This window comes from Nothobranchius furzeri, chromosome 18 (genome assembly GCF_043380555.1).
Source record: "Nothobranchius furzeri strain GRZ-AD chromosome 18, NfurGRZ-RIMD1, whole genome shotgun sequence".
Classification (NCBI taxonomy): Eukaryota; Metazoa; Chordata; class Actinopteri; order Cyprinodontiformes; family Nothobranchiidae; genus Nothobranchius; species Nothobranchius furzeri.
In genome coordinates, this window is record NC_091758.1 from 43,801,794 (window position 1) to 43,827,896 (window position 26,103).

At 44.3% G+C, this 26,103-nt stretch overlaps 1 protein-coding gene across 2 annotated transcripts in view; it reads left to right on the forward strand.

The window, feature by feature from the left end:
- Nucleotides 1-26,103, forward strand: part of kif6 (kinesin family member 6) — a 62,819-nt gene that overhangs the window by 35,583 nt on the left and 1,133 nt on the right. Inside the window, exons 13-23 of one of the 2 annotated variants that reach the window (XM_054741938.2) lie at nucleotides 3,050-3,766; nucleotides 9,312-9,414; nucleotides 10,023-10,078; nucleotides 17,393-17,443; nucleotides 18,441-18,525; nucleotides 18,680-18,815; nucleotides 20,733-20,821; nucleotides 23,635-23,697; nucleotides 23,787-23,867; nucleotides 24,363-24,478; nucleotides 25,771-25,999. In XM_054741938.2, coding sequence (XP_054597913.2) covers nucleotides 3,050-3,766; nucleotides 9,312-9,414; nucleotides 10,023-10,078; nucleotides 17,393-17,443; nucleotides 18,441-18,525; nucleotides 18,680-18,815; nucleotides 20,733-20,821; nucleotides 23,635-23,697; nucleotides 23,787-23,867; nucleotides 24,363-24,478; nucleotides 25,771-25,943 — 1,670 coding nt within the window. In that variant the 3' untranslated portion in view covers nucleotides 25,944-25,999. Of the gene's footprint in view, nucleotides 1-3,049; nucleotides 3,767-9,311; nucleotides 9,415-10,022; nucleotides 10,079-17,392; nucleotides 17,444-18,440; nucleotides 18,526-18,679; nucleotides 18,816-20,732; nucleotides 20,822-23,634; nucleotides 23,698-23,786; nucleotides 23,868-24,362; nucleotides 24,479-25,770; nucleotides 26,000-26,103 lie in introns of those variants that run through there. The other variant, XM_015969142.3, reaches the window with a different exon arrangement.

Consider the following 26,103-nt stretch of genomic DNA (forward strand, 5'->3'; position numbering starts at 1 on the left):
AACAAAAACAAACATGTAGTAAACAACAAAACATTAAATAAAACAGCACTGGCCGAAGCGTACGGATCCATTATCCAGATCGTCTTCTTCTAACTAAAGACTGAAGTTTCAACACAAATTGTGTCTCACCAGAATTCTGATGAATGTGTGTTTAAGGAGAACATCTTGACCAGAAGCCTAACTCTGCAGAAAAGAAAGGGGAATGAAATGCTGCCACTGCAGCTTTCATCTGCTCATAGGATTATTTTACGTGGATTTGTGCAAATGCTGTTTTGAAAACCTTTAGACCACCTTTGCATTTGCATCACACTAGATGAGGTTTCCCGTTGAGGTTGTCCAGGCGCGTCCAACTGGGAGGAGACCCAAGGGAAGACCCAGGACACGCAGGAGGGACTGTGTCTCTCAGGTGGCCAGGGAGCACCTTGGGATTCCCCCGCAGGAGCTGGCCCACGTGGCTGGGGAGAGGGAAGCCTGGGCCTCTCGGCTTAGGCTGCTGCCCCCACGACACGAGTCCATGTAAACGGCTGAAAATGGATGGATGGACTACTCTTTTGACAGATGCATGAACGGATACCTGCCAAACCATTTTTGAAGCTATGAGATGTTTTAATACTGCAGAAATAGCATTTGGTCTGAATAAACAGACTAGCTGTTAGCTCATCAGTCCTGTTGGACGCTAACCGTGTTCCTCCAACCAGACACCGCTCAGGAAGTGGAGGGGTAGTTATTATTAGTCTGGATCTCTAATGTTTAAGCCTTCATTTGGTTTAAATTTGAATATTGTTTATAGTAAGTAAACGTTTCCAATGTTCTGGTGGAAAACCTAAACTAATTTTCTTGAAACATTAATTGAAATAATTAATCTTGAGTGCACAGAAACAAGTTTTTACTTGAATGATTTATGACTCATGATGCACTTTCACGGTACGCTGAAACTGGAGCAATGTGGAGCTCGTTTCTAGCAGCTTATTTTAAAGACATTTCCTTTATTTCCTGTCACGTGATTGAACGCTCTAATGGAGAAGGATGAGACAAATGAAGAGCGGACTTCGTGAGTGAGTCTGACCACAGCGTTTTGAGCTAATGGGAATGTGCCGCGGTCCAAAAATGTGACACGCAACCTTCTACAGATACTTTCATGATGTTCTGTGGTTAGGTTCAACATAGAGAAGAAATCAAATACCAGGCATGGAAAAACATATTGCACAGCCGTCTGAATGTGTGAGATGTTCTGTAAAACTTGTCCTTCGTAGTTTGTTTGGATGCCTGTCTGTTAGATTTCGGTGCTTTTGGATGATTAGTTGCACTGGATGCTGCATCTGGAGTCGTGGCTGCGTTGTGTTATTGTTCCTGCTGACATCCTCTTTGGGTTGGCTGGCAGGAACAGCCTCTGCTGCAGAAATGATCGACTCATCATCGACACTCCAACCATTTTTCATCTGAACGGCCTAAATTATCTGATGACCACAATCGTTAGGCTCGCCACAAAGAAGTCTGTTAATCTCATATGAGGGAGGTGAATGAATAGCTGGCCAGTGTGCCGTGTGACTTTAAATGATGGGTGGGGATTAGGGCATCAAACACACTTCAGTTACCTGTTCATACCGGGATGTTCTGCTGCTTTAAGCTCAGTTTATGCTTGACGCATTCACTTTCCGCTTGGTGATGCGGCTCGCGGATGGAACACGCTTCACAACTCGCAGCGTTTATGGTTCATGCGGCTTGTCTCTGCGGTGAGCCAATATTCTCCCAAACTGTAGGGGGCAGCATGGAGCTCATCCAACACTACACCATAGTAGAAGTAGAAATTACTGTTTACAACATGGTATTCCAGCATTTTTAACAGCGTTCTCGTCTTTCCTGACAGTGCGAGCTATTTCTCTCCAAGAATTATTAACAACATGTTGATCACGGTGATCTCTGAGAGCTGAATCATACAAATGTCTGTATTTACCAACCTCTGCCATACTAGTTCTTGCCGGTCCGCCATGTTTTTCCACGTCCGACTGTCCGCGTGGTTAGAAAATTTCCTAGGTGCGCGGTGCGGAAAATTTGGGCCGTGCGGAGGCAATAATACCTAGCTGCAGACGTAGCCCCGGCCAAACACGCCCCCCTGTTGAGCTACCCCCGAGCTCAATAACGGCGGCCCTCCCAGCGAACAACACAATTGAAAGAAAATAAATAAAGAAATAGTAATAATGTCTGTTGCAACACGCATGCGAGTTCTCGTCTTCGTACATGCACGCGTGTTTTGTACATAGGGGCGTGTTTGGCCGGGGCTACTTCTGCAGCTAGACCTTACTCTGCAGAGGTGCGGTGGAGGGGCGTGGCTGTTAAAATGACGCAACTTTTCCGCGCGGAGCCGTGCGGACCTCGCGGACGCATCAAGCATCAACCAACCTTTAGGAAGCTGTGCAAAGACTTGTATAGCACCCTTGTTGTTTCAATAAGGACTTTTTGGCGTAATTTGTGTGTTTTTACCTAGAAATCCTCCTGATGTTTTACAGAAAATCCATTTCTATGCATCTCATCAAAAATCTTCCTTTTTGAGAAGCATCTTTCCAGTTCACGTCCTAAAACTGGTGTAAGGAAGGAAGATACGTTTTCTTGGAGATGAAAATCAGAAGTGCTTCACATAGAAAAGGCAAGAAGAAAGTTCACGTTAGAGATCACAACCCAACGTAAATAAAAGCAGTTTGCACAAACATGGGGAAGATTTAGTGAAAATCTTTGTTCTCCACTAATTCGTTCCAGACTGTGACACCTTCTCGAGACTTTTCCATCAGATGCTGAACACGTGTCTCAAATCACTACGGATGCTACTCATTTACACAAAATAGCCGATTGGAGCCCAATTTTTCAGTAATGGAACAAAATCCAAAATAAACTATTGGGAACAAGACTGTATCCTTGGAAGAGTCTCTGAAGGATTTAAAGCTAGAGCTTCTCTGAGAGCGAACCACACACACATTTCTGGAAACAAGGTTTTTTTTCCATGTGTGTGTTTGACCAACGAAATACGATTCAGATCTTTAACTGATTCCTACAGGTATCCTAGTGAGGATTCTGAAAAAAGAAAAGAAAAGGGCTGATGATGCTACAGCTCAGCTAGCCGTCTTCTCCGAAAACCAAACCCTGTCCTCGCAGAAGGGTTTGAGTTCAGATCCACAGCCGAGAGTGGCGAACATGACCACCTTTCCAGAAGAACGGCAAGGACAAGGTCTCCCTTTGATAGATAAAGTGGAAACTGCTACAGCAGAACATGGTGGAAGGTTGTTTACAGTTCCACAGCTGAGAGACAGAAACCAGCCAGACCTTCAGTCTGTTGAAGGAAACAAATCAACTTTAACAGATAATCGAACAGCGTCTGCGATCCCACCATTGAGAGAGGGAAATATGGACACCTTTCCAATAAACCAAAGAGAACAAATGTTCGCAAGGCTTCATTTTGGACAAGAACATGCTTTAGTTGACCACAGAGCTAGAGGGCCTTCAACGCCACAGCCAGCAGACAGAAACGTGGAGAACTTTCCTGCAAACCACGAAGGCCTACGCATTGCAAGGCCTCAGCTGAAAGAAAGAAACCCGGAGAGCTTACAGAAGAACCAGGGAGGACAGGAGTCCACCATAGGTCAGGTGAAAGAGGAAAGCATGGAGATCCTCCCAGTGGTCCATGAAGAACGAGTGTCCATAGCGTCTCTGCCAAAAGAAGACAGCACGGTCCCCCTAGAACAGGATGGACGAGCTGTTCAGCGCATCAAAACAGGTACTTACATTCATTCTCTTCATTTTCTATCTTCACACACGCTGACAACCTGAAATGTAACATCCAGCCTCTCTGAGTAGGAGCAAGTGTTGTTTTTGCGATATATTGGGTGCTAAGCCTGCAGAAAGGTGATCTTTCGCAGTAGGAATGTGAGCAGCCTCTTGTGGTCCCGCTGAGTCTTAGTATGCTATGGTGGGTGCCTGTGGGCCACGGCTGATCCTTGATTTGTGGATTTCATCAACTGGAGAGGAGTCTGAAATCATAAGATATTTATATCTACTGAATGTCATCGGTGGGATTGTGTGTATTGAAATATTTAGTCTCGTCTTGTCAGCGATGCAACATTATAAAGTGCAGTTTATCAAACATATCATTTGTTGCTTGTGAAAATTTGATGAGTTTAAAGCTTGTAATGCGAGTCTGGATCCCGAAGCAGAGACCGGGGGCCAAGAATGATGCTCGGTAAATACGAAAACACGGTTTAGACCGGAATGGGATCTACAAACCTGGACCTACAAGATGTCGTATTACATCAGCTTCAGTCAGTAGCTTCGTTCTTCATGCCACTGAGGTTGTACTACTACTACTGGCCATCAGAGCTGGACACTACAGTCCTCATGAGCCAGTTGGCATCCAACTTATCATTTCAGCTCTGTTGGTGAGTTTGAACTCAGATAATAGTGACTGGCTCAATGTGTGTTTTCATAAATATCTTCTTCTTTAGATTTTCTCCTCTTCTTGTCTGATTCCTTTATGATGCTAATGCAGGCGATGGGGGTAAAGAAGGTGTTCACGTTCGGCTGCATATGGAATCAGTCGTACTTCCAAAAGTATTCCTTGGTTTGTTAGTGAGTGAGACCTCTCATAAGTAATGTAAAATCATCCAGCTGCTGCAGACCAATGCCTTCAAACTCATTTTTCTTCACAATGTTTGCAACCAAGGCAAGCCCCGAACTAGACCACAAATTCCAGATTTGTCCTACGCGTCCAGGTCTTCCTCCCATGTTTGTCTTGAACTGAGAGTTTCCAGAGTTGATTAGATAATGCCGTTGTTGTGCTGTGGCACGTAGGTTAATATTTAAACCTTTGAAGACCACGGATGTCCCTAAATAACAGTGTTCTGCTGCAGAGACTCCTCTGTGGTTGTCGGTGATTTCTCTTTATTTCGTTAGACATAAAGTTGGTTTAAATGCAGGGAAGCAGAGGTCACTGACATTCAAGCCAACTCTGTGTTTGTGCTCCAAGGCAGAAGTAGCATTTATCTGGCTTTTCCCATTTAATGTTGTCTAAGTGGAGCTTTAAGTGTGATGATAAACCAGGGTCCTCTAACGAGCTCGGTCAATGCCAAGGCAGAGGGTAGAGCCAGAGACTCATCAGACGGCACTGCTGTCTTTCCCAACCACAGCTCTCTCATGTGCTTTGACATGTGGGCGACGGTGCCCAGCGTGTTAATAAGGCCGGCAGAAACCAAGAGGCTTTTTGGAAAACAAACGCGTTTGAACTCAGTCAGGATTAAATCAGTCTATAAAAGGGACAGAAAGCAGCTTTCTGAAGGATGCCCATAAAACAAAACCTCATAAGCGCTGATAAACGATGTGCAGCGTGCACCAGTCTGTTTACAGAGGGTTGTAATACAATATGGAGCTGGAGCTGTCATCTGGGTTGCCTTAGCAAAGAATTTTCCTTCCTTTTTTTCCACTTTTTTGCTACCAAATCCAAATCATCTTAACATTTAAGCTTTAAAAAACAGAGTAAGGAGTTTGTTAATGGCCCTTAATGTAAATCAAGTCTGTTAGGGCCTTTTAGCCATCTTTGCACTTGTCCTCCTCAGGCTTTTCACAAACTTCATCACCTTATCATTTATAAAGGCACTTGTGCCTTTTTTAAACGTTTGTTTTGACGAAAGTTCTCATCAAGCATTTAAAGATAACTGTTGATTTACGGGGGAAACATACGTCCCTTTTGCAGCAGTCAAAATAGTTTGACTGCTAAGTGAACCAAGTTATGTTTTTACTGGATTTACCAAAGAACCCAGAAGTCTGTTCGTAAAATAATGAGAGGAAAGTGCATTTTGAGGACATCCAACGTGATGCTCTCAGGGTGTTTTTTCAGGTTTTGGCCTGATTGTTCAACCAATTAACTTATTTATTCTAAAATCATCTTCACATGTCTCTGTTCAGCAGTTAAAAATCCAATATGTACCACAATAGCATCACAATTCACTTTAAATGACATATTTTCCTTTGTGTAGAAGTTACTGTGCATCCAAATGTCCCAAATCCTGAAATCCTTTGCTCACAGTTGCATGGCTGCTCTGGAATGTTCCTCCAACGTTCCCACACTTGGTGCTGAACGTCCATCTCTTTCTGCTGCGTTTGTAACTGAGCAGGAGACACCATCAGCTGCTAAGCAGCAGGGAAAACATGACGGCTCTCCAGAGGGACTCTGCCCTTTTGGAAGAAGCGGTGTTTAAAAGCACTTTGGGGAGTTCCAGGTGCATCAAAGATAACACTTGTGCTCCGGGGATCTTCTGAGGCAAAATTCTGAATCAGATGAAGAAACAAAATATGCATATTTATTATATTATGATGGAAAAAAGGTGCATATTTTTGTTTTTGTTAAAGTGGCAGTGAGATTAAGAAAACGTGAAGTCTGCATAGACCATATGCTTCACATCTGGAAGCACCTATACTGTTTGACCCACAAAACCAAACCAAAAGCACATGACATCATAGTTCGTTACTCTGTTGTAATTCAAAACAAATGCGTAGCATGTATCTCTGCCTCTCGCTCCCCGGGTCACTGATGTTTGTACGTGTATGAGTTTAGGTTTAATCTGAGGCTTCTTCAGCTTCAGCCAAGAGCCTCTAGAGTTACCCCGAGGGTGACTGCCGCCGTCCCGACAAGATTAACAGCAGTATAATGAAGTTTCCATGGGAACCTTTCATGCTGATTGAATGCTCTATAATTTGCTCTTCTCTTTCCACAAAGCGACCCTTATAAAGATAATAGCTGTGGACACAGAGGGTGTTCTCTGATTATCTCTGCAGAAACTGTCAGCAGATTAGGAGCTGATTTTCTCTGATGACTGTATTTCTGATGGGAGGTCCGTAAACGGGGAAAATAACCCGTCTAAAAGGTATTTTTGTTAAGTTGTGTTGCTAGGATCGAATTTTCTGAAGCAAACAATAAAATCAGCCATAAAAAGTTGTGTTAAAGGAATAGTGCAGATATTTAGACGTTTGGTTAAAAAATAAAAATAAAAAAACACCATGAGCAATAATTCTCACCTGTTGAAGAATTATCTTCATTTCACAAAACAGATCCGTTGAAACCAGGAAGACAAGCGTACGGCCTGTTGTCAGAGCAATGCTCGTAGCATCTTAAGCTAATGCCATTTTACACCGTTAGTCATGTTAACTTATTTAGTTATGTGGTCCGTTTTGATAGAAATTAGCTGTGGCAGTAGCTGCTGAAGCACTTCTGGATGAGGTTTTATTATATTTCTTCAGGAATATTTGAAATGACAACAATGTAAATATCATGACGTTTTTGGAGATCGCACTTGTTTCAAGCCAATTTGTAACCGACCCCCTTGTGACCATTCATGGATATATTTGTACAAACAGAACTTCTCTCTGCTTCTCCAAACTGAGGCTGTTAAAATCATCCATCCATCCATTCTCGTTCACTTGTCCAGAGTCAGATGGTCCAGGTCCGATTGCCTCTCCCCAGCCTGGGTCAGCTCCTCGGGGAGAATCCCAAGGCTTTCCCTGGCCAGCCGAGATACATAGTCCCTCCAGCGGGTCCTGGGTCTCCCTTTAGGTCTCCTCCCAGTGGCACGTACCTGGAAAACCTCACCTGGGAGGCGTCCTAATCAGATGCCTGAGCCGCCTCAGCTGATGATAGATAGATAGATAGATAGATAGATAGATAGATAGATAGATAGATAGATAGATAGATAGATAGATAGATAGATAGATAGATAGATAGATGGATGGATGGATGGATGGATGGATGGATGGATGGATGGATGGATGGATGGATAGATGGATGGATGGATAGATGGATAGATAGATAGATAGATAGATAGATAGATAGATAGATAGATAGATAGATAGATAGATAGATAGATAGATAGATAGATAGATAGATAGATAGATAGATAGATAGATAGATAGATGGATGGATGGATGGATGGATGGATGGATGGATGGATGGATGGATGGATAGATGGATAGATGGATGGATGGATAGATGGATAGATGGATGGATGGATGGATGGATAGATGGATAGATGGATAGATGGATAGATAGATAGATAGATAGATAGATAGATAGATAGATAGATAGATAGATGGATGGATGGATGGATGGATGGATGGATGGATGGATGGATGGATGGATGGATGGATGGATGGATGGATGGATGGATGGATGGATGGATGGATGGATAGATGGATAGATAGATAGATAGATAGATAGATAGATAGATAGATAGATAGATAGATAGATAGATAGATAGATAGATAGATAGATGGATGGATGGATGGATGGATGGATGGATGGATGGATAGATGGATAGATGGATAGATGGATGGATGGATGGATGGATGGATGGATGGATGGATGGATGGATAGATGGATAGATGGATAGATGGATAGATAGATAGATAGATAGATAGATAGATAGATAGATAGATAGATAGATAGATAGATAGATAGATGATGGATGGATGGATGGATGGATGGATGGATGGATGGATGGATGGATGGATGGATGGATGGATGGATGGATGGATGGATGGATAGATGGATAGATGGATAGATAGATAGATAGATAGATAGATAGTCAGTGCTTCTCAACGATGACAAAATAAAATTCCTTATTGTACAACAATAAATCTCACAGAAGCTGCAGTCCTGTGCACATCTGACCTGAACAGCTTTGTAAAATAAATACTACTACTAATAATAAGTAGTAGCAGTCAGATTTATCAGAATTTGGTGTCACGCTCCAGGATTTCAGAGGCTGGGAGGAATCTTTGAATGCTTCCATGTTGTTGAACTATTTCCGTGAATGTTCTCCAGCTAGATGAAGAATCACAGCTGACAAGATCAAATGTTTGGTAACAGTATATTTGAAGCAGATGTAAACGTGCTTATTAGGTAATATTACAAGCATATAAAACGCTGGGAATGCTGCCAGAGGGGTTTATGTTTGTGTTTATATTATTCCCAATAACCCGACAGCTGTATTAGTTCCTGTGGTTCATGTTTGCTAGAAGGTGGGAGGTCCGGAATATCATCTCACATCTGGCTGTCAGGTCGGAGGTGATGATGCTGGAGGATGAACCGCTGAGTGAGGATTTTCCCATCGTTCCTATTTGTAATGGCAGGAAGACAATGTTGTAACGGTTATTTGTGTGAAGAGGTCCTAAAACCAAATCAAACCTTAAACTTTGAATAATTGTGATGTTGTGTACCTGTAAATAAGAAAAGGACAACCATATTCTGTGTCTCAGTGCAGATTTGTTTTTATCAGGTTCACAGCTTTCCATGGTAAAACAGGAGGCCTTTGAGATCTTCATAAGGGATCATGAGGAGCGTTCAACTATAGAAGACAACAAGACGATATTCAAAGAAAGGTCTGTGCCAAGAACAGCTGTTTGGTAGTTGGTTTTCCGGGGATTATGTATCCTTAAAGAGCAAGTCACCCCCAAATCAACTTTTTCCCCCTGATAAACTAAATAAACGAGCGTCTAATCGTGCTGCAGACACGTGTAGTCCATAGTTTTGCACTTCAGTGCATCTTAGTTAAAATTTTAATATTCTGCCTAAAACTGTCAGTGTTGCGCCGTTGTCAGGTAAAAACTCTGCACTGTATTTGAATTTAAATCTGCCACCGCTATTGGCTAAGAGGTATGCTATGATGTAAACTGGTACATTATGATGTCACAATGCTGTGGTGAGCCTGTGTGTGTGTGTATTTGTTAGTGGCTCCGCCCTCTCGGTCTGCCAGGCAACAGCATTTGTTGCATTTTTTAAACATGAAGAGAGAATGGAGTTAGACTCTGGTAGGGGGTGACTTGCTCTTTAAACTTTATTCTAATCTGCATCTAATGCATTTACTTTCCTAATCTTCTGTTAAAGTAAAAGTAACTTTTTCTTGGTTGTAAATGTTTAACATCCTAAGTTTTAACTAAGTATTTTTGTAACTGTTGTGGTTTGTTAACATCTGGATTCTTTTGAGCAGATCGGCCGAAGCCAAAAAACTTGTAGAAGAACTGAGCGAAGCCAGAACCAGAATCAGTAAGTCCCACCGACGGTTGGAAGTCCCTCTCTAGAGATGACCACATAGAGTGGATCAGGGAACATGTTTAATCCTCTATTTTATTCCAGCTATTATCCACACACACACACACACACACACACACACACACAGATGTCAAGCATCGGAGCGTTCTCCGGGTGCCGTGTCCCTGAAGTGTAGCAACATCTTTCAGCACATTCCCAAACTTTTCCAGGAACAGAAGGCATTCTAATTTCCATCCATCCACAGTGGTCTTCAACCTGTGCTTTTTACTGGGTTGTCTCGGGCTGTTTTATGACGATTCTGCGAGTTCACCCTTGAGTTCTCCGGGAAAGCCACTCTTACTAAGCCAAGATGAGGCCTGGTATTAATCTGTGGAAAGCCACATCCCCCACACGTCCACGGCTTCCCTGGTGCAGCGCATCAACACGCCCTGCACACCCGGTGTCTCTCCATTCTGGTGTTACACATAAAAAACAATTAGCCGGTACTGTTGTTAATTAAGTCAGGATAATCTAAGTGTGTCCTGCACAACATTTAGGATGCCTGCCAGTCTTCCGAGGGGCGGACATCCCTGCATGTTCACACCAAGTTCTGAAGGCCTGCTGTAGCTGAAAGGCTTCTGGCGTTGGCGAAGACACTGAAAGATAAAGTTTGAGACTGGAAGTTTCTGGAAGAGTTGTCATGACGGAGCTCTCTTACTGAAGCTAATCCCTTTCAAAGGAACCCAACGGCAATGCTGAGATCAGCGACGTTTAACCTAAACAAACCTCACGTTAACGTTTACCCACAATGCATCGCAGAATACTTGATAAAGACAAAGCACAAACAGCTGAAATGGCTTCAAGTCCAGACCTCAGCATGAAGAAACGTGATGTTTTAAAGATGTTGGTACAACTTTACACGACTCTGCCTTAAAACGGCTAATAACGGTTTACAGAACCAATAAAAACTAGGGGTTTAGGGGTTATAGGTCATGCATAGGGCAGATTGTTCCCCAAATTTTAATCAGTGTTTGGACATTTTTGTTAAATACATTTGCAGAGGTCTCTAGTAGGAATGGAGGCCTGAACCTGTTTCAGGAACTAGAAGTGAGCCAGACAGAGTTGAGCTGAACACAACAGGGGTGTTCCTCAATGTCAAGGCGCCTGGCCTCGTGACTCGTGAGGCGATGTCTTGTGAGGCCAGGCGCCTTGCTTACGAGGACACAGTCCACGGCAGTCATGTAACGTCACTTGACACGGGAGATAACGTTATATATTTATAGATTTTTTATATATTTTTTCCGGAACTGCGCTGCTCTGGGTGGCTGCATGTTGGAGTAGCTCTGTTGACTATATGTAAGTTTTGCCTTTTCTTGGGCATTTTTTCTTCTAGTTTCTCAAGAAAAACAATTTTTTGGACACTTTACTTTTCTGTTTCTGGTGCTGTGAAGCTTGGAGGATTTTTACTGCTATTTTTTAGCTTTTTTCACTTTTTGAGCATTTGTTATGATGCGTAACCATGGCAACAAGCTGGTTTACAATCGGGAGCAGCTGATTAACATGGGAAAGGCAGAAATAATACCTCAACTGAAGCCACAAATCCCACATGAGCTAAAACGCAAGAAGCGTGGATGCAGAGCGGGAGCAAAACGGAGACAGAGAAAGAGGAAATTCAAACCATCTCTTCCATCGATCATAACGGGCAACGTGAGATCACTGGCCAACAAGATGGAGGAACTCCAAGCCCTTTCAAGGACTCAGCCAGAGTTTCAGCAGTTTCGGAACCGCTGGAGGAGATAATGCAAAGAAGGATTCTCCAGAGAATCAAGAAAATGATGGACAACCCTGAGCGTTCTCTTCACAAGACTGTCCAACAACGGAAGAGTGTCTTCAGTCAGAGGCTTCTTCAGTTTGGCTGCAACACTGACCGCTACTGGAGATCCTTCCTGCCAACAGCCGTTGTAATATACAACAACTCTTTGATTATTATTATTATTATTATTATTATTATTATTATTATTATTATTATTATTATTATTATTATTATTATTCTGAGCTACTACAGCAATCAGTTTCCCTCTGGGATTAATAACGTATTTTTTTATTGAATTTAATTGAATTTTATATGAATTCGTTTCAATATAAACATATAACGAGCCTTTTACTTTTTAAATTATGTATATGTTTATTAAATTAAATATATAAGCGAGTTACTACCCGCTAGCCACCGAAGCTGCAACTAAGCAACTAACCGAACATAGATAACTTTGGATCTAAAAAAAAAACATTTTAAATTAGCTCACTTACTTTTAAACCTGAAAATTATCCCCGAAGTAGCTGCCGGCTTCTGATCCGCCGTCTTTTTGAAAATACCGCGGTGTATTGTAGGTAATTTTTGACCAAGGCTTGGCTACTCCCTTGTATCCTTGCTCAGCCAGATAAACGGCTAACAAACGGAGAACACACGCCTCGGTAGAACATGAACATTGGAACACGTCTTGGCGGCTCCCGATGATGTATCTCCTAGGCAACCGGGGCGAGGCCAAGACATCAAGGCAAGGTTCCTTCGCACTGAGAAACACCCTGGATCTGGAGTCTTACTTCCTGATATGTGGACATCTCTCCTCTGATTGGCTAACAGCAACATGACTCTACCACTGACTCTGTTTGCTATGCAACGTTGATGTTTTATCTCTACAAATAACACAAGCCTGGAGGAGTTCTGCTGCGTGGTGGAGTTGCTAATGCTAACTAGCCGAGACGTTCTCTGCTGTTTCCTGGACGCTAAACCAACAACAGCCTTCCCCGTCGTGAGTCAAGATGGGTGAGTCTATGAATGTTAAGTGACAGTGTGACGTAGAGCTCAGGATTTTCTAACCCTGGAGTGAGTGACAAAACGTTTTAAATGAAATACTACATTAATTTAAATGTTATAAGTCTTCTTCAAGCCAAATTTATGAGTTTTCACTGTCTGTGTGTGTTTTTCATCTCACATGGCATGAAGATGGATATGTTTACTCAGATCCTGGCATCTCTGCTGTCTTAGATCGTTCTCAGTGGTTTGGTAGCGTTCGCCCATTACCCTCATACACGCCAGCATGGATTTATCACCCTTTGACTCTGATTTCTGTATGTCTTTTCATCCCACGAGGTGCTGACATAGCTGTATATGTTCTGCATCACAAAGAAATCCTCTCTGGCAGCATGCAAAGGACAAACCGTGCACACGTAGCTCAACGCAGCCCACACAGCGTGGACAAAACCAGGTGGAACATTTGCAAAGTTTTCTTGGTCGAGTTTTGGAAACCAAATTCCAAATTTAATTCCCGTTTTGAAAAACATCCTGAGAGCGTCTCGGCGCTGTCAAATATTATTGCATTGTCAGATGTATGGAGCCACGTTGCTTTTCGATGAGACCGTGTTTTTAAATGGAACGAGGTTGCTTCTGTTGGCTTGTTAAGCCAACCGCAGCATTTGGCTCGGTGTGCTTCTCCACCGCCCCGTTTGGACGCATGCACCACCTGCGTCTCGTGCCTAATGCACATTCTGGAGACGGTTTGTATAATATAGATAACAGCCGTCTCTGATGGATCCGCTCAGCACGAGCCTCGGTCGCTGGGAAGAAAGAGAGGGGCGGTAGCTCGAGGAATCTCCAGTGTGTAAACATTTTCCTAGTTTACACTGTTGTGGTTGGCCTTGAAGCATGGTTCTGGAGTCCAGTCCCTTTGGAAGAACACATTCTGGGCCCTTAGGTCCAGAAGGTATAAGGGCATTGGTTCAGAGGGATCAATGATGGAAAACAGCTGGAAACACGCAGCATCTTCTGATTACTCCTCCAGAACCTTGGGCCTTCGTAGATTTAAAAGGCTGTTGAATTCTTCTTTCCTGATGACATTTAAAATTCTTATTTTACTAATAAGAAGCACATCTGCCTAATGAAAGGAGAAAGCGTTTAGCAGAACTTTCTGCAGGATTTTAAGTCTTTACACAAACCATAAGATGCATTATTTTTGTAGATCAAAGCTGCCGCACGTGCATGCTGCTCGAACCTTCGGCTGCACATCACGTTTAAATCTCAAGCCACAAAAATCACCAAGTTATTTGATGAGGCTTGTAGCCTCAAGCTTGTCCACAAGACGATTGCCCATTGCTTGACGATGTGGGAGAAAGTCTGTGGTTTTAAAAATGATAGGGTGTTGAGCTCTCAGTCTTGTCCTGGAAGGGGAGTCGGAGCGCTGAAATGTTATGAAGTATCGCCACAGTCAGAGCTAACTCTGTTGTTACTTGACACATATGCAAATCTCTTGGACTTTCCTGCCAAATGTAGGAAGAAACGTTGGATTTTAAGTCGTTTTGGAGCCTCAGAAGGCCGGCCTGTTGAACTCCTCCATCTTCACTGAGATACTTGAAGGTTTGTTCCAGAAGTAAAGTGTGTGTCCTACTACCCAGCCTCAACACTTCTGCTTTTGGGTCCAACTTGTTTGCAAATTGAATTTTAAATCAAATTTCCTGATGCTATTTTGGGGTTTCGTGGAGAATTTGTGGAAGAAAGGTTGTGATAAGCTGTGAATAATCCCTGGATGCAGTAAAATCATCTAAAGCGAGTTTAAATCAGTTTGACAGGTCTGAGGGAACGGTAGGAGATGCTGAAAAACACAAGTCCTAACTAGTGCACGCACCATTATTCCTGATGAACTCCATCATTTCTCAGTATGAAATGATCTGCAGGAACTTTTCAATAAACATTATTATTCTTGACCTGAATCATGATGAGTTTTATGTTTTCTAAATCAGGGTTTGGGTTGCATTAATAGTCTTAGCCTTAAAGTCTCAATCTTTAGCCTGTGCAGCACCAGGCTAAAGGTCAAAGGTGACAGATCATTTGCTGCGGTGGCCCCCAGACACTGGACCTCTCTCCCCCTGAGCCCGAGATCAGTGGACTCAGTGGTCTCCTTTAAAAAGCAGCTGAAGACTCACTTGTTCAGGCTGGTTTTGGTGTGACCTTCATCACCCTCTCCTTGTTCTGCTCTCCCCACCTATTCCACCTTCCTCAGGATCCACTGATTTCCTCTTTCCTGTTCACTCTCTCTCTTTCTTAACATTTTTTAATCACAATTGTCTATTTTTTGCTCATTTTAAATATATTTTTAATCATTTTCTAAATTCTTTTTTATATTTTTACATATTTTGTTTTTGTGAAGCGCCTCGTGATTTTTATCTTGAGAGGCGCTATAGGAATGATTTCTTCTTCTTCTTCTTCAACTTTAAAATCTGCTCACAGTTTTCCTCACTGATCCTTTTAAAAGCAGCTGGATTTGTCTCTAACTACTGCATGCAGCATAAAGATCTGTCAGCTGCAACAGATCTGTGGTCACAACTACAACATAGGAATAGGTCAGAAATATTTCCTGCTGTGGCTTTTTTACTCTGTAGCTTTGAGCTTCAAAATCATTTATTCACACCTATATTAATGTTGATGATTCACACGCCATGACTGACGTGAGCCTTGCCAGCGGTGTTACCACCTTGTGCTCATCGTGCATCCGTGCGCTCGTTTTTTATTCTGTCATCAAGCCAGAGTCGTGCTTTCTTAATCCCTTATGTCTCTGTGAAGAAGCGGACTGCACCGGTTGGCTGGGGTTGTGTTTTTAGTGCGTCGTGTTGCGACTCCGGCTGCCTACATGACCACAAGACGAAGCCACAGGGCGTCGCAGTTCGTTTACATTCTCAGCTACCCAAACATATGGCTTCACGAGAGGTTCACAAACCTCACAGGCATTGGGAAAAAGCTCTCTCATCATGGGCACAACATGTCTTTGTGTGTCACCTATAATGTTCCTCTTCATTCATTTGCGTCTCCACTGTCTACTGAAAGCCCCAAAGTGGGCTGCTTGGAACTGGTGGCTTTGGAAAGATGAGATGGTTTCATGGGCACTTCGCTAACAGTTTTACCTTCATTTCTCTCTGGAGGAGAACACGAACTACAGGAAAATCAAGAGCTGGTTTAAAAATCCCACCTAGATCTTTCAGAAGACCAAAGGCATCTGATGGAAGATAGAGCCTTTCTACTTCATGGACCTTTTAGAGCAGAGATGGGATCACTTTACAAAGCAAAGCCTAGATGAATGTGAGAACTGAGGGATTGAAATGCAAACGTTCTGCAGTTTAATGTCCTTTTATTTTTCTAATCGCCAAGTTATTATCCTGGCCAGCCACCAAACTCTTTATCTGACACGTTTATCTTAAAACTCATCTTCTTTTGACTTTTTCCCACCAGAACAACCCCCACTCCCTCAAAAAATCAACGTCTAGTGTCAAGTTTCACCTCACAGGGGCTTTTCCTTAGGGTTAGGGTTAGTCCAGTCCAGCGACTGAGACCCAACCTCAGGATCCTCATCGTTAAGAGGAAGAAAGACACAAAAACTAAAGGAGGTGGCATCTGGTTAGGATGTCTCCTGGACGCCTCCCTGGTGAGCTTTTCTGGGCACGTCCAACCAGGAGGAGACCCAAAACCAGGGAGAACCTTGGGTTCCCCCAGAGGACCTGGCCCAGGTTGCTGGGGAGAGGGAAGTCTGTGCCTTTCTGCTTAGGCTGCTGCCCCTGCGACCTGAGGAAAATGGAAGAACGGATGGATGGTTTTGTCGCTGTTCAGTGGCATTTTAAGAGTTAACTTTGAGAGCCGGATGTTCTTTCCCTGGCCACCCCCCTGGTGCCTCCTGCCAGCCGGATATGCCTGAAACAACTCCCTCTGGATGTGTCCAGGAAGCTGCCTAACCAACTGAAACACCTCAGTTGGCTGTTCTAAATGTGCAGGAACAGCGGCTCTACTCAATGTCCCTCCCGGATGTCAGAGCTCTGAGGCTGAGCCTGAGCTGCCCAATGAAGGAAACTCATTTTGGGTTCATGATCTTGTTCTTCTGCTCCTGACTGAAGGTGTGGATTAGAACAAAGCTTTACTTCTGATTTAGCTCCCTCTTCACCAGACTGGTTCAGTGTCCACATCACTGCAGGGGCTCCTGCTCCTCCTCACGCATGACCAAAACCCAGAGATACCGGAACTCCCTCACTTGCGACAGATCCTCTCCTCCAACCCAGAGCTGGCGTTCCACCCTTTTCCAGTCAAGAACAATGGCCTCAGATTGGGCGTTTGGACTGAGTTGAACTAATGGTGGAGAAATGTCCGGCCGCCCCCACAGTTGTATTAGATCTTTTCATAATAAAAAAGGCCAATTTGAAAGTTAGACATCCGAGGCCAAAGGTTGGTATTTGTTGTATGATTTAAAAAAATTGTTGTAAAATCTGTTCTGTAATTTTTCATCCATTTTTTAGACGAGTTGAAGAAGCAGCTGGATACTCGGAGGAGACAGAAGGCAGCTAGCGGTGAGATAAACTCATCATTTATTCAAATTAAGCAAAACCTGAACAGCGTCAGGTTCTGCGGTTGGATCAAACATGCTGTAAATAATTCTGGACAAGCTTTTGAAATCCACAGAGATTGTGCAGAGCTTCATGTTGTCGTTCTTTTTTAAAACAGAAACGGTTTTGTTACCTGTAATTGACGCTACAGTTTCGCCGACGGCGAAACTGTAGCGTCAATTACAGGTAACAAAACCGTTTCTGTGTTTTAAAAAAGAACGACAACATGGAATTAGAAATAACGCACAGCAAGAACACACCTAAGATTGTGTAGAGCTGTCACAGATGGAAACGTGTTTTAGCTTCACCTTCATGCTGAGCTCTCGTCTGGTAAACACGGAGCTTTGTGGGCGCTCTTGTTCTGCGTTTGAATCCGTGGCCACCTCAGAAAAGCCCGGGCAGCTCAGGTCCAAGACTCTCCTCTGACTGTTTACATCAGCTTTGATGAGGAACTCTGGTCATAAAACGCTAAAACATCTCCTTTCACTTCAGGCCTCTTTCTTCTTATTTTGAGTCCAAGCATCAGAAAACCAGGTTCTCGTTATCCAGAACCAAAGGTTTTAATAATAATAATAATGCATTGAACTTACATAGCGCTTTTCTAGACCCCCAAAGACACTCTCACATTCACACACTGCTAGAGATGGTAAGCTACTTGTAGCCACAGCCGCCCTGGGGAGGTCTGACAGAGGCGAGGCTGCCATTTGGCGCCGTCGGCCCCTCTGACCACCACTAACACAGGCAAGTTGGGTGAAATGTCTTGCCCATGGACACAACAGCAGGATACCCCTGGCGGGAGCTGGAGTCGAACCCATGACCCTCCGATCATGAGGCAACCCGCTCTACCACCTGAGCTACTGCTGCCCCTTTTCATGTTGTTTTTAAAGGAAACATGTTCTGCCTGAAGAACCTGAAACAACAATGTTATTGAAGTCGTCTTTCATTTTTCATAACGGGACAGATGCCACGGGGAACCCCTCACAGGCTGAAGAGTTTGACCCGATGGAAGAAAAGCTCTGCGCACAAATTAGGGAAGAAAAATCTGCGTGAGTTTTCTGAACGATCATACCAAATGTTTGGAGTGTTTTGTGATTTTTTTCTCCCCCCAAGTCCCCGTTTGGATTGATTGAACCCAGCAGGTGCAACGTGTGTAACGTAGACAAAAAGATGAATGTCCTGCTGCTGATATCCCCCTGTCAGTTACAAGAGCAGCATTGGGCGCCTGAAAGCACTGAGGACTGAGACTGAGCACCTGCAGCTGTTGCTGGAGAGAGTGAAGGTCAAGATCCAGAAGGATTTCCAGAAGTGGTGGAGCCAGGAGACTTGTAATCTGCAGGTGAGTGGCCTCCCGCCGATCTGTGTGACAACACCACATACATCTCCTAAGAATGTGTCTCACTGCAGAGATGTCCCTTCCTCGTTGTCTTCGTGATTCTCTGTTAGCGTCTCCGTCGTCATGGAAGTCTCGGAGTGTGTGTTGAGCATGTCTAGTGCAGCCTCTGCTTAACATGTCAAATGAGACCTGGTGAGAAAGCGTAGTTTTTCCTGACGGTTAGCGTAAACAACAGTTTACAAAAGCTCCCACACTCGTGTTCCAGGTGCCAGAAGATCGTCTTATGAGAGGGGGACAGAGAACGACAACGCTCACTCATTAACTCGTTCACTGCCAATGATGACTAAAGTCGTCAGTTGCATGTTTTTACTGTGTGGGCGTCGGACGAGCCCCCGCACCGTGAGAACAAACATCTCAGCTCTGAAGCCGATCTTCATCCGCATGCGTCTCGTGATCAGGAAGCAGAACATCCACGTGTTAGGAGATCGTTTTGGGCCGCTGCTGTAAAAAAAGTGAGACGCGAACCGGAAAAGCTTCTGACGGATTATGAAAGAGCGGATAACGCTCGAAACGCGCGGATTCTTCCCGATGTAAGAGGTGAGTCTCCGCTTTGTTTTGGTTGTTTTGGTGTCGACATCATCCTAGCGCGCAACATTCTGTCACTCTAAAAATAACAGTAAAAACGATGAGAAACGCTGGCAGTGAATGAGTTAATATTCATGACATGCAAACATCTCACCTCTGATTGGCTAACAACTTCATTCTCTCTTCTTTCTTGGATAAATATGTAATGTTTATATTTTATCTCCACAAATAACTCAAGCCTGCGGTTAGCTTCTACTGGCTGAGATGCTCTTCTCTCTCCTGTAACCGTGTAACAGTAACCGTGTGTGCAAGCCTAGGTGGGCGGGGCCACAAATCCTAATTATGTTTATGTTTATTATGTTTATTCACTTAGCAGACACTTTTACCCAAAGCGACTTGCAATTTCTAACCTATAGGGCATGTTGTGAACTGTGGGGGAAACCGGAGTACCCGGAGGAAACCCACGCATGCATGGGGAGAACACGCAACTCCACGCAGAAAGGCCACAGCCGAGTTTCGAACATGCGACCTTCGTGCTGCGAGGCAACAGTGCTAACCACTGCGCCACCGTGCAGCAGCATTGTGTAGAAGAGACCGGCTTTTTCAGACTCACTCGTGTTTGCATCTTTTTCCTTTTTGCGGCTAATTCCAACGATGGCGGTCGAAGACAGTTCTCACCTCCAGCTCGCACGTGCAGCTCAGAGTGGCCGATCGAGTAGTTAAAGAGCAAGCATGATACGGTTTCTCTGGGAATGAGACCTTTAAATAGCAGCAGAGGGATAATAAAATGACTCAGCGTCTCTTTTGTCATTTAAAAAACTTCGGGGTGAAGTGCTTGGACTAAAAACTGACGTGCAACACAGCCTAACAGAGCCGACTCATTGTTCTTGACCTTGATGGTTGCCTTGGGGAGCCCGACCACAGAGAGAGAGAAAAGCGTTTAATAACGACATCTGATGAGCAGACGCTGCTGGCTTCTGATCGCTGGTTTTGATCTTCTTGAACGAACGCTCACATCTCAGCAACATTTGGAAACGTGTCAGACCCGATGGTAAGAAAGGGAAGTCTGGCAGATGTGTCTGACATGTGCAGCTTTGGTTCACGGAGCAGGAAGCAGATTGTTGCCAGTTTCTTCGTCCAACAGCTTTGTTCTACTTCCTGTTGCACACATTTAGTCCCTTTAACTCTGCAGACGATGCATGATGGACCAGAGATGCTAGAGCATCAGAAGTCTTCTCTTCACTCTGTCTGACACATGTGACCTTGTCCTGTTGAACTATTGTACTGTCTTAGTTAACAGGAATAGATCAATAAGTTCTCAATATTTATGATCAGGACTGTGACTCAGGAGCTGGAAGACGACGTAACACAGCCTCGCTGAACGGGTCCCTGCAGCCATCTTCACCTGGTTCTCCAGGACTTTGGTGAGACATGTAATGCTCTTTACCCTGTCCATCCTTCAGCTCCTTGAAGGTATTTTAGGTCAGGTCGTCTTGCATCTCTTGGAAGAAGTAGTGAGACGCTTTACGCCACTCGTGTTGCTTGTGTTTAGAGCTTGTTGCATGGACACGTTTCATCTCCGCGGTGCAATGAATGCAGCAGATTTCCTGTGTTTTTCCAACCTTGTACGTCCACCAATAAGGGAGAAATCATCATAGGATATATTCTAAGGAACTAAGAAATAGCTCTTTAAACCCAAACATTGTGTCATTGTGCAGAAAGTAGCCGTGTTACCATGGGAACCACATCCTCTCACTGACTCATCACTTCTCATTACATTAAAGCTGCTTTCCAGAGTTTTCCTCTTTCAGAAATGATGCATGATTAGTCAGAAATCCGTAAAGGTGATTATCTCATCGTGTACTGTGATATAATATAAGCAATACGTCTTTTTTGTTTTTTTGCTAAGCACGCTTCCTGCTCCGCAGAGCTCCGTGCAATAGGAAACTGAGCGCCGACCAGAACTAACCAATAGCGTTAGACTGCCGCTTAGGCGCTTCACATTTAAGGAATACCTCGGCTGATGCAGAGCTGATGAACTTTTCACGGACAAGACAGTCTTTAAAATATAAATATATGAGAACACAGCATGACATGAGAATAATACTCGTAAAACAGCGTGTTTTAGCTGTTTGTCGCTACAGAAGCACGTTTATAAACAGAAACGTGAAGTCACCATCTTAAAAAAACAGAGTAACAGCGTTTTTGTGTGATACGCTTGTCAGCCACTAGATGGTGCCATCGGATAAGAGAAGCACTCTAGATCAGGGGTGTCAAACTCATTTTAGCTCAGGGGCCACATTGCGAGAAACCTAGTCCCAAGTGGGCCGGACCAGTAAATTAAAAACAACTTCAGATTGTTTTCTTTGTTTTAATACAATCAATATAAACCAAGGCTGGAGCCCGAGGACAGTGTGGTACAAGTACTACACCTGAAGTGTACTTGAAAATTTGAAAAAAAAAAAAAATCAATAAATAAAAAAAACATTCCTTAGTGATTCAGAGCTTACAGATCACATGGCTAGATCAGTTTCATGCAGCACTTAAAGTATATTTGACTCATTTTACTTTACATCTTTTAGCTTTCACCAGCACATCAACATCAGAAGTCACATCCTGAGTGGCGGCCAACTTCAGGATGTGATTCAAGTTCTTGTGTGAGCCTTGAGCGCAGCTTTGTTTTATTTATACTCGTTACAGAGGAAACGTGCTCACAATGATACGTTTATTTTCACTCTACATTGTAAAGTATGAAAATAAAGTTTACACAACCATCTCGCGGGCCGGATTCAACCCACGGGCCGCATATTTGACACCCCTGCTCTGGAAGGAGGCTGTACAGCTAGGGAAGGTGCACCTTGAAAAAGCTGTTTAAGCTAGCTACATTCAATAACACCCAATTCAAAGAGCCCCACCCACCCCGAAACAAGCCACACCTCCTGAATAGGAGAATGCCAGACTGCCAAAACTTTTCCACCTGTTGTTGGCATCTTTTCTGACATAAATCCTAACAAAACACACCTACATAACCGCCTTCAGGTTTCTGACGGACTCCTCAGAGTCCGGTGTCGGTCAGGAGTTCGCCGGACTTCGTCTCCACTGGAAGTTTAAGAGAAGGAAGCCACTGGGAACTAGATCGGACATCCAGGGAGGAGGACTGGGCTTGCTAAACTGGAACCCACCTTTGCTACTCTTGCTCTAGCTAACCGAATAACAGTTTAGTGTGTTAGCTAATATAGCTGTTAGCTAATATAGCTAGCCCGGATCTGGCTTCGTTTGCTATTCAGCTTCCGCCAGCCGAGAACGCATAATTCATTCACAGTTAGAGTGTGTGTGGAGGGGGGAGGGACAGTCGGAGGGCAGGTTGATGGATGGATCGGGCTCCAACCGTTGAGAAGGGGACGTTCACAGTGATTGGATGAGGTTTTACAGGACTGGACATTTCAGAGGTGATTTGACGACAGTGAGCGAAGAGTGCTTCCAGCAAAATGGCAACAATGCTCCTCTACCCAACCTTCAGTCATTTTTACCTTCTGACCGTACGTGCTTACATCACCGACGACCTGCAGCTCTTCAGGGCTCGATTCCATGAGGGGGGAGCATTGTGCTTACCTGCTTCTCCGTCTGGTGACACAGCTGGGATTTTTGTGGCCGACGGTGGCACAGGAGTTAAGCGCTCGCCCCGTGATTGGAAGGTTGCAGGTTCGAGCCCCGCTCAGTCTGTCGCTGCTGCTGTGTCCTTGGGCAAGACACTTAACCCACGTTGCCTGCTGGTGGTGGTCGGAGGGACCGGTGGCGCCAGTGCTCGGCAGCCTCGCCTCTGTCAGTGCGCCCCAGGGCAGCTGTGACTACATCGTAGCTCATCCCCACCGGCGTGTGAATGTGTGTGTGAATGGGTGAATGACTGATTGTGTTGTAAAGCGCCTTGGGGGGTTCCAGGACTCTAGAAGCCGCTGGAATGCTGAAATCACACGAGACTGATAATGAAATAAAACTGAAAGAGACATTAAATATTTGGGTTCACACTGAAATGAAGGTAGATATAAATGTACTGCAGCAATGATCATGATTGAGTCCAGCCTGTAGTGGGTTCTGACCTGAAGGTATTAAGTTTCATTCATAAAAACTAGCCTGTCACGTATTTTGTGTTGCAGCACCCTCTTGTGGTTGAGAGATGTAAATGCTTATGGGTCATGAAGCATTCCTCTAACATCTGAATGTTCTCGTATGTTTTCAGCGCTCCTGGTCTGGCCAGCACACCGAGGGAGTCCACAACAGACTCTTCTGCTCCAGAACTAAGGTCGGCCACGCTTTGCTTCTACCTGTAAGATATGGTGGCGTTTTATGATGTTTCATTAATGAATTAGAAAAATAAAATCTGATTTTCAGGAGCTCTGTTCCTGATAACGTTCCTGCAGCTGTTAATAAGTCTTTGGATGGGACGATGAGTCCTGACTCTTCACAGTGGAGGTACGAAAGTCCAAAATCATCGTCATTCATCATATTATTATTATTATTATTATGCTGCTAAAATAACTGGAGCTTTTTAATGGGCTCAGTGTGTTTGACAGACGTCGTTAAAACAGGAACGTAATTTTCTCAGTGTTCGCTCAACTTTAAGCACTTTCTATAGATTTCCATATGTCCAGCCTGTGGACTTTATAGCCCCTCTGTGTTTTCCTTTCTCCCACAAGTGCTGTCAGAGATGTTTATGTCTTTGTGAAGTAACGTCTACAAGTAAAGTCCACAAATCAAGAGGTCCTGCTTTAGCCCAGAAGCTGAAAGCTCCTTTTGTTTTTTACAGCTGCAGTTAAACACTCGCAGTACAAACACACCTTTGTTTCACCCAGAGACGCACAGCAGGCCTTTTTCCTCACGTGTTCCAGTGTGACCAGTTATGATGCGTATTCAACACACAGACCTTCTGATTCTCCACATGTCGGATTAAGTCTGAGTATCTTTCAGAGATCTTGCTGCAACGTCAATCTCATCTTCTTCTATCCCGCTGACCGGAGACCAGCAAGTCGATGCAGACATCCTGGCGTTTGTCATGGCTCGGAAAAACCTCCTGAGCAGGATAGGTAAGCAACACACACGAATCTGTGCAAAAGCACTAAAGGTGTGCACATCCAACGCTGCCCTCTGGTGGCTCTGATGGTGTGATGCAATATAAATGATCACTGTTAACTCTGTTCTTCGTTTAGGTTCACCGAAGCCTGTCATGAGTATGTTCTGTCATTAAAGTGAAGATTTCGGGTGTATTTCCCCCTTTAGCTTCGTTTTCTTGTTAGAGACGGCACTGAGCAGAGGCTGCTGATAGGAAACAAGTACTTAGTGGTTGTGGATAAACCTACGAGTCCCCCTCAGCAACGTTTTCACCTGATCCCCAGTATACCGTGCCATTTGGTGATTTTTGTGTCCTTTTTTAAAATAGAAAACCAGTACAGTGGCTGTCATCGGTGATCCAGAGGAGGGGAGGTCATGTGAGCTAAAGCAGACCACAGGGATCTAATTTCATATTGTTACTGAAACAGTAGAAGAAATCAGGCCCTTTGTGGCCACTTTCTAAGGATGACGTTCTTTAAAGCTCTCGTTCGCTCGTCTTTTTCAGTGTGTTTGCTGTGGTCTCTAGTATGAATGAAGGCCTTGTGGGTCATGTCTGTGGAGAAGGAGCTCTGGCCTTTTCCAGACGGCAGCAGTTTGTGAGAGGTGTAGGTTGGTGGAGAAAACGAGCCTAGGTTATACTTCTCCATCTGCGGAGGTGCGGCGACTCGCCCATTTTCCCTCGACCCGAGGGCTCTGCGACAGAAACGCTAGGGCGCATGAAGTAGAGCCCAGTTGGACACAACAGAGTCCTGGGATTGGTCGGCCCAACAACCCAAGATCATTTCCGGCTTGACGCCACGTCCTTTAAATTTGCCAACAGCGCTGCTGTCCGCTTTGCTCTTGTTGAATTTTTGTAACAAACGTTTTTGTTCCCTGAGATCATGAAGTTTTCTTTCTGTCAGCCGTTTCTCCTTCTGCAGATTTGCGTTTAAAAATAAATAAGCTGTCATCAACGAGCGATGTCACTGCAACGGTCAGCAGATTCGCCAGGAAGGGTCTACGCCCGGGGCTGCGCAGTGGAGCAGTGGTTAGAGCTGCTGCCTTGCAGCGGGAAGGTCCTGGGTTCGCTTCCCAGCCTGGGATCTTTCTGCATGGAGTGAGCATGTTGTCCCTGTGCATGCGTGGGTTCTCTCCGGGTTCTCCGACTTCCTCCCACAGTCCAAAAACATGACTGTTAGGTTAACTGGTCTGTCTAAATTGTCCTCAGGTGTGTGTGTGTGTGATAGTTTGTCCTGTGTGTCCTGCGATGGACTGGCTCTCTGTCCAGGGTGTACCCCGCCTAATTGCCCATTGACCGCTGGAAATAGGCACCAGTCCCCCTCCCCCCGCGACCCCGCGTGGACAAAGCGGGTTCTGAAGATGGATGGGTCTACGCCCCCTGCTGCCCAGGTGGAGAGTTGCGTCGCACCGCTGACACCAACAGAGGTGCGAAATGTCTGAATGTGTGTGTGCGCCGACCTGCTGACAGACGTAGAAACTTGTCTTTGCTCATTAACATTCGTGATATGCAAATGTTTATGTTTATTTATTTAGCAGACGCTTTTATCCAAAGCGACTTACAGTTTATAACCTGTAGGGCGTGTTGTGATCTGTGGGAGAA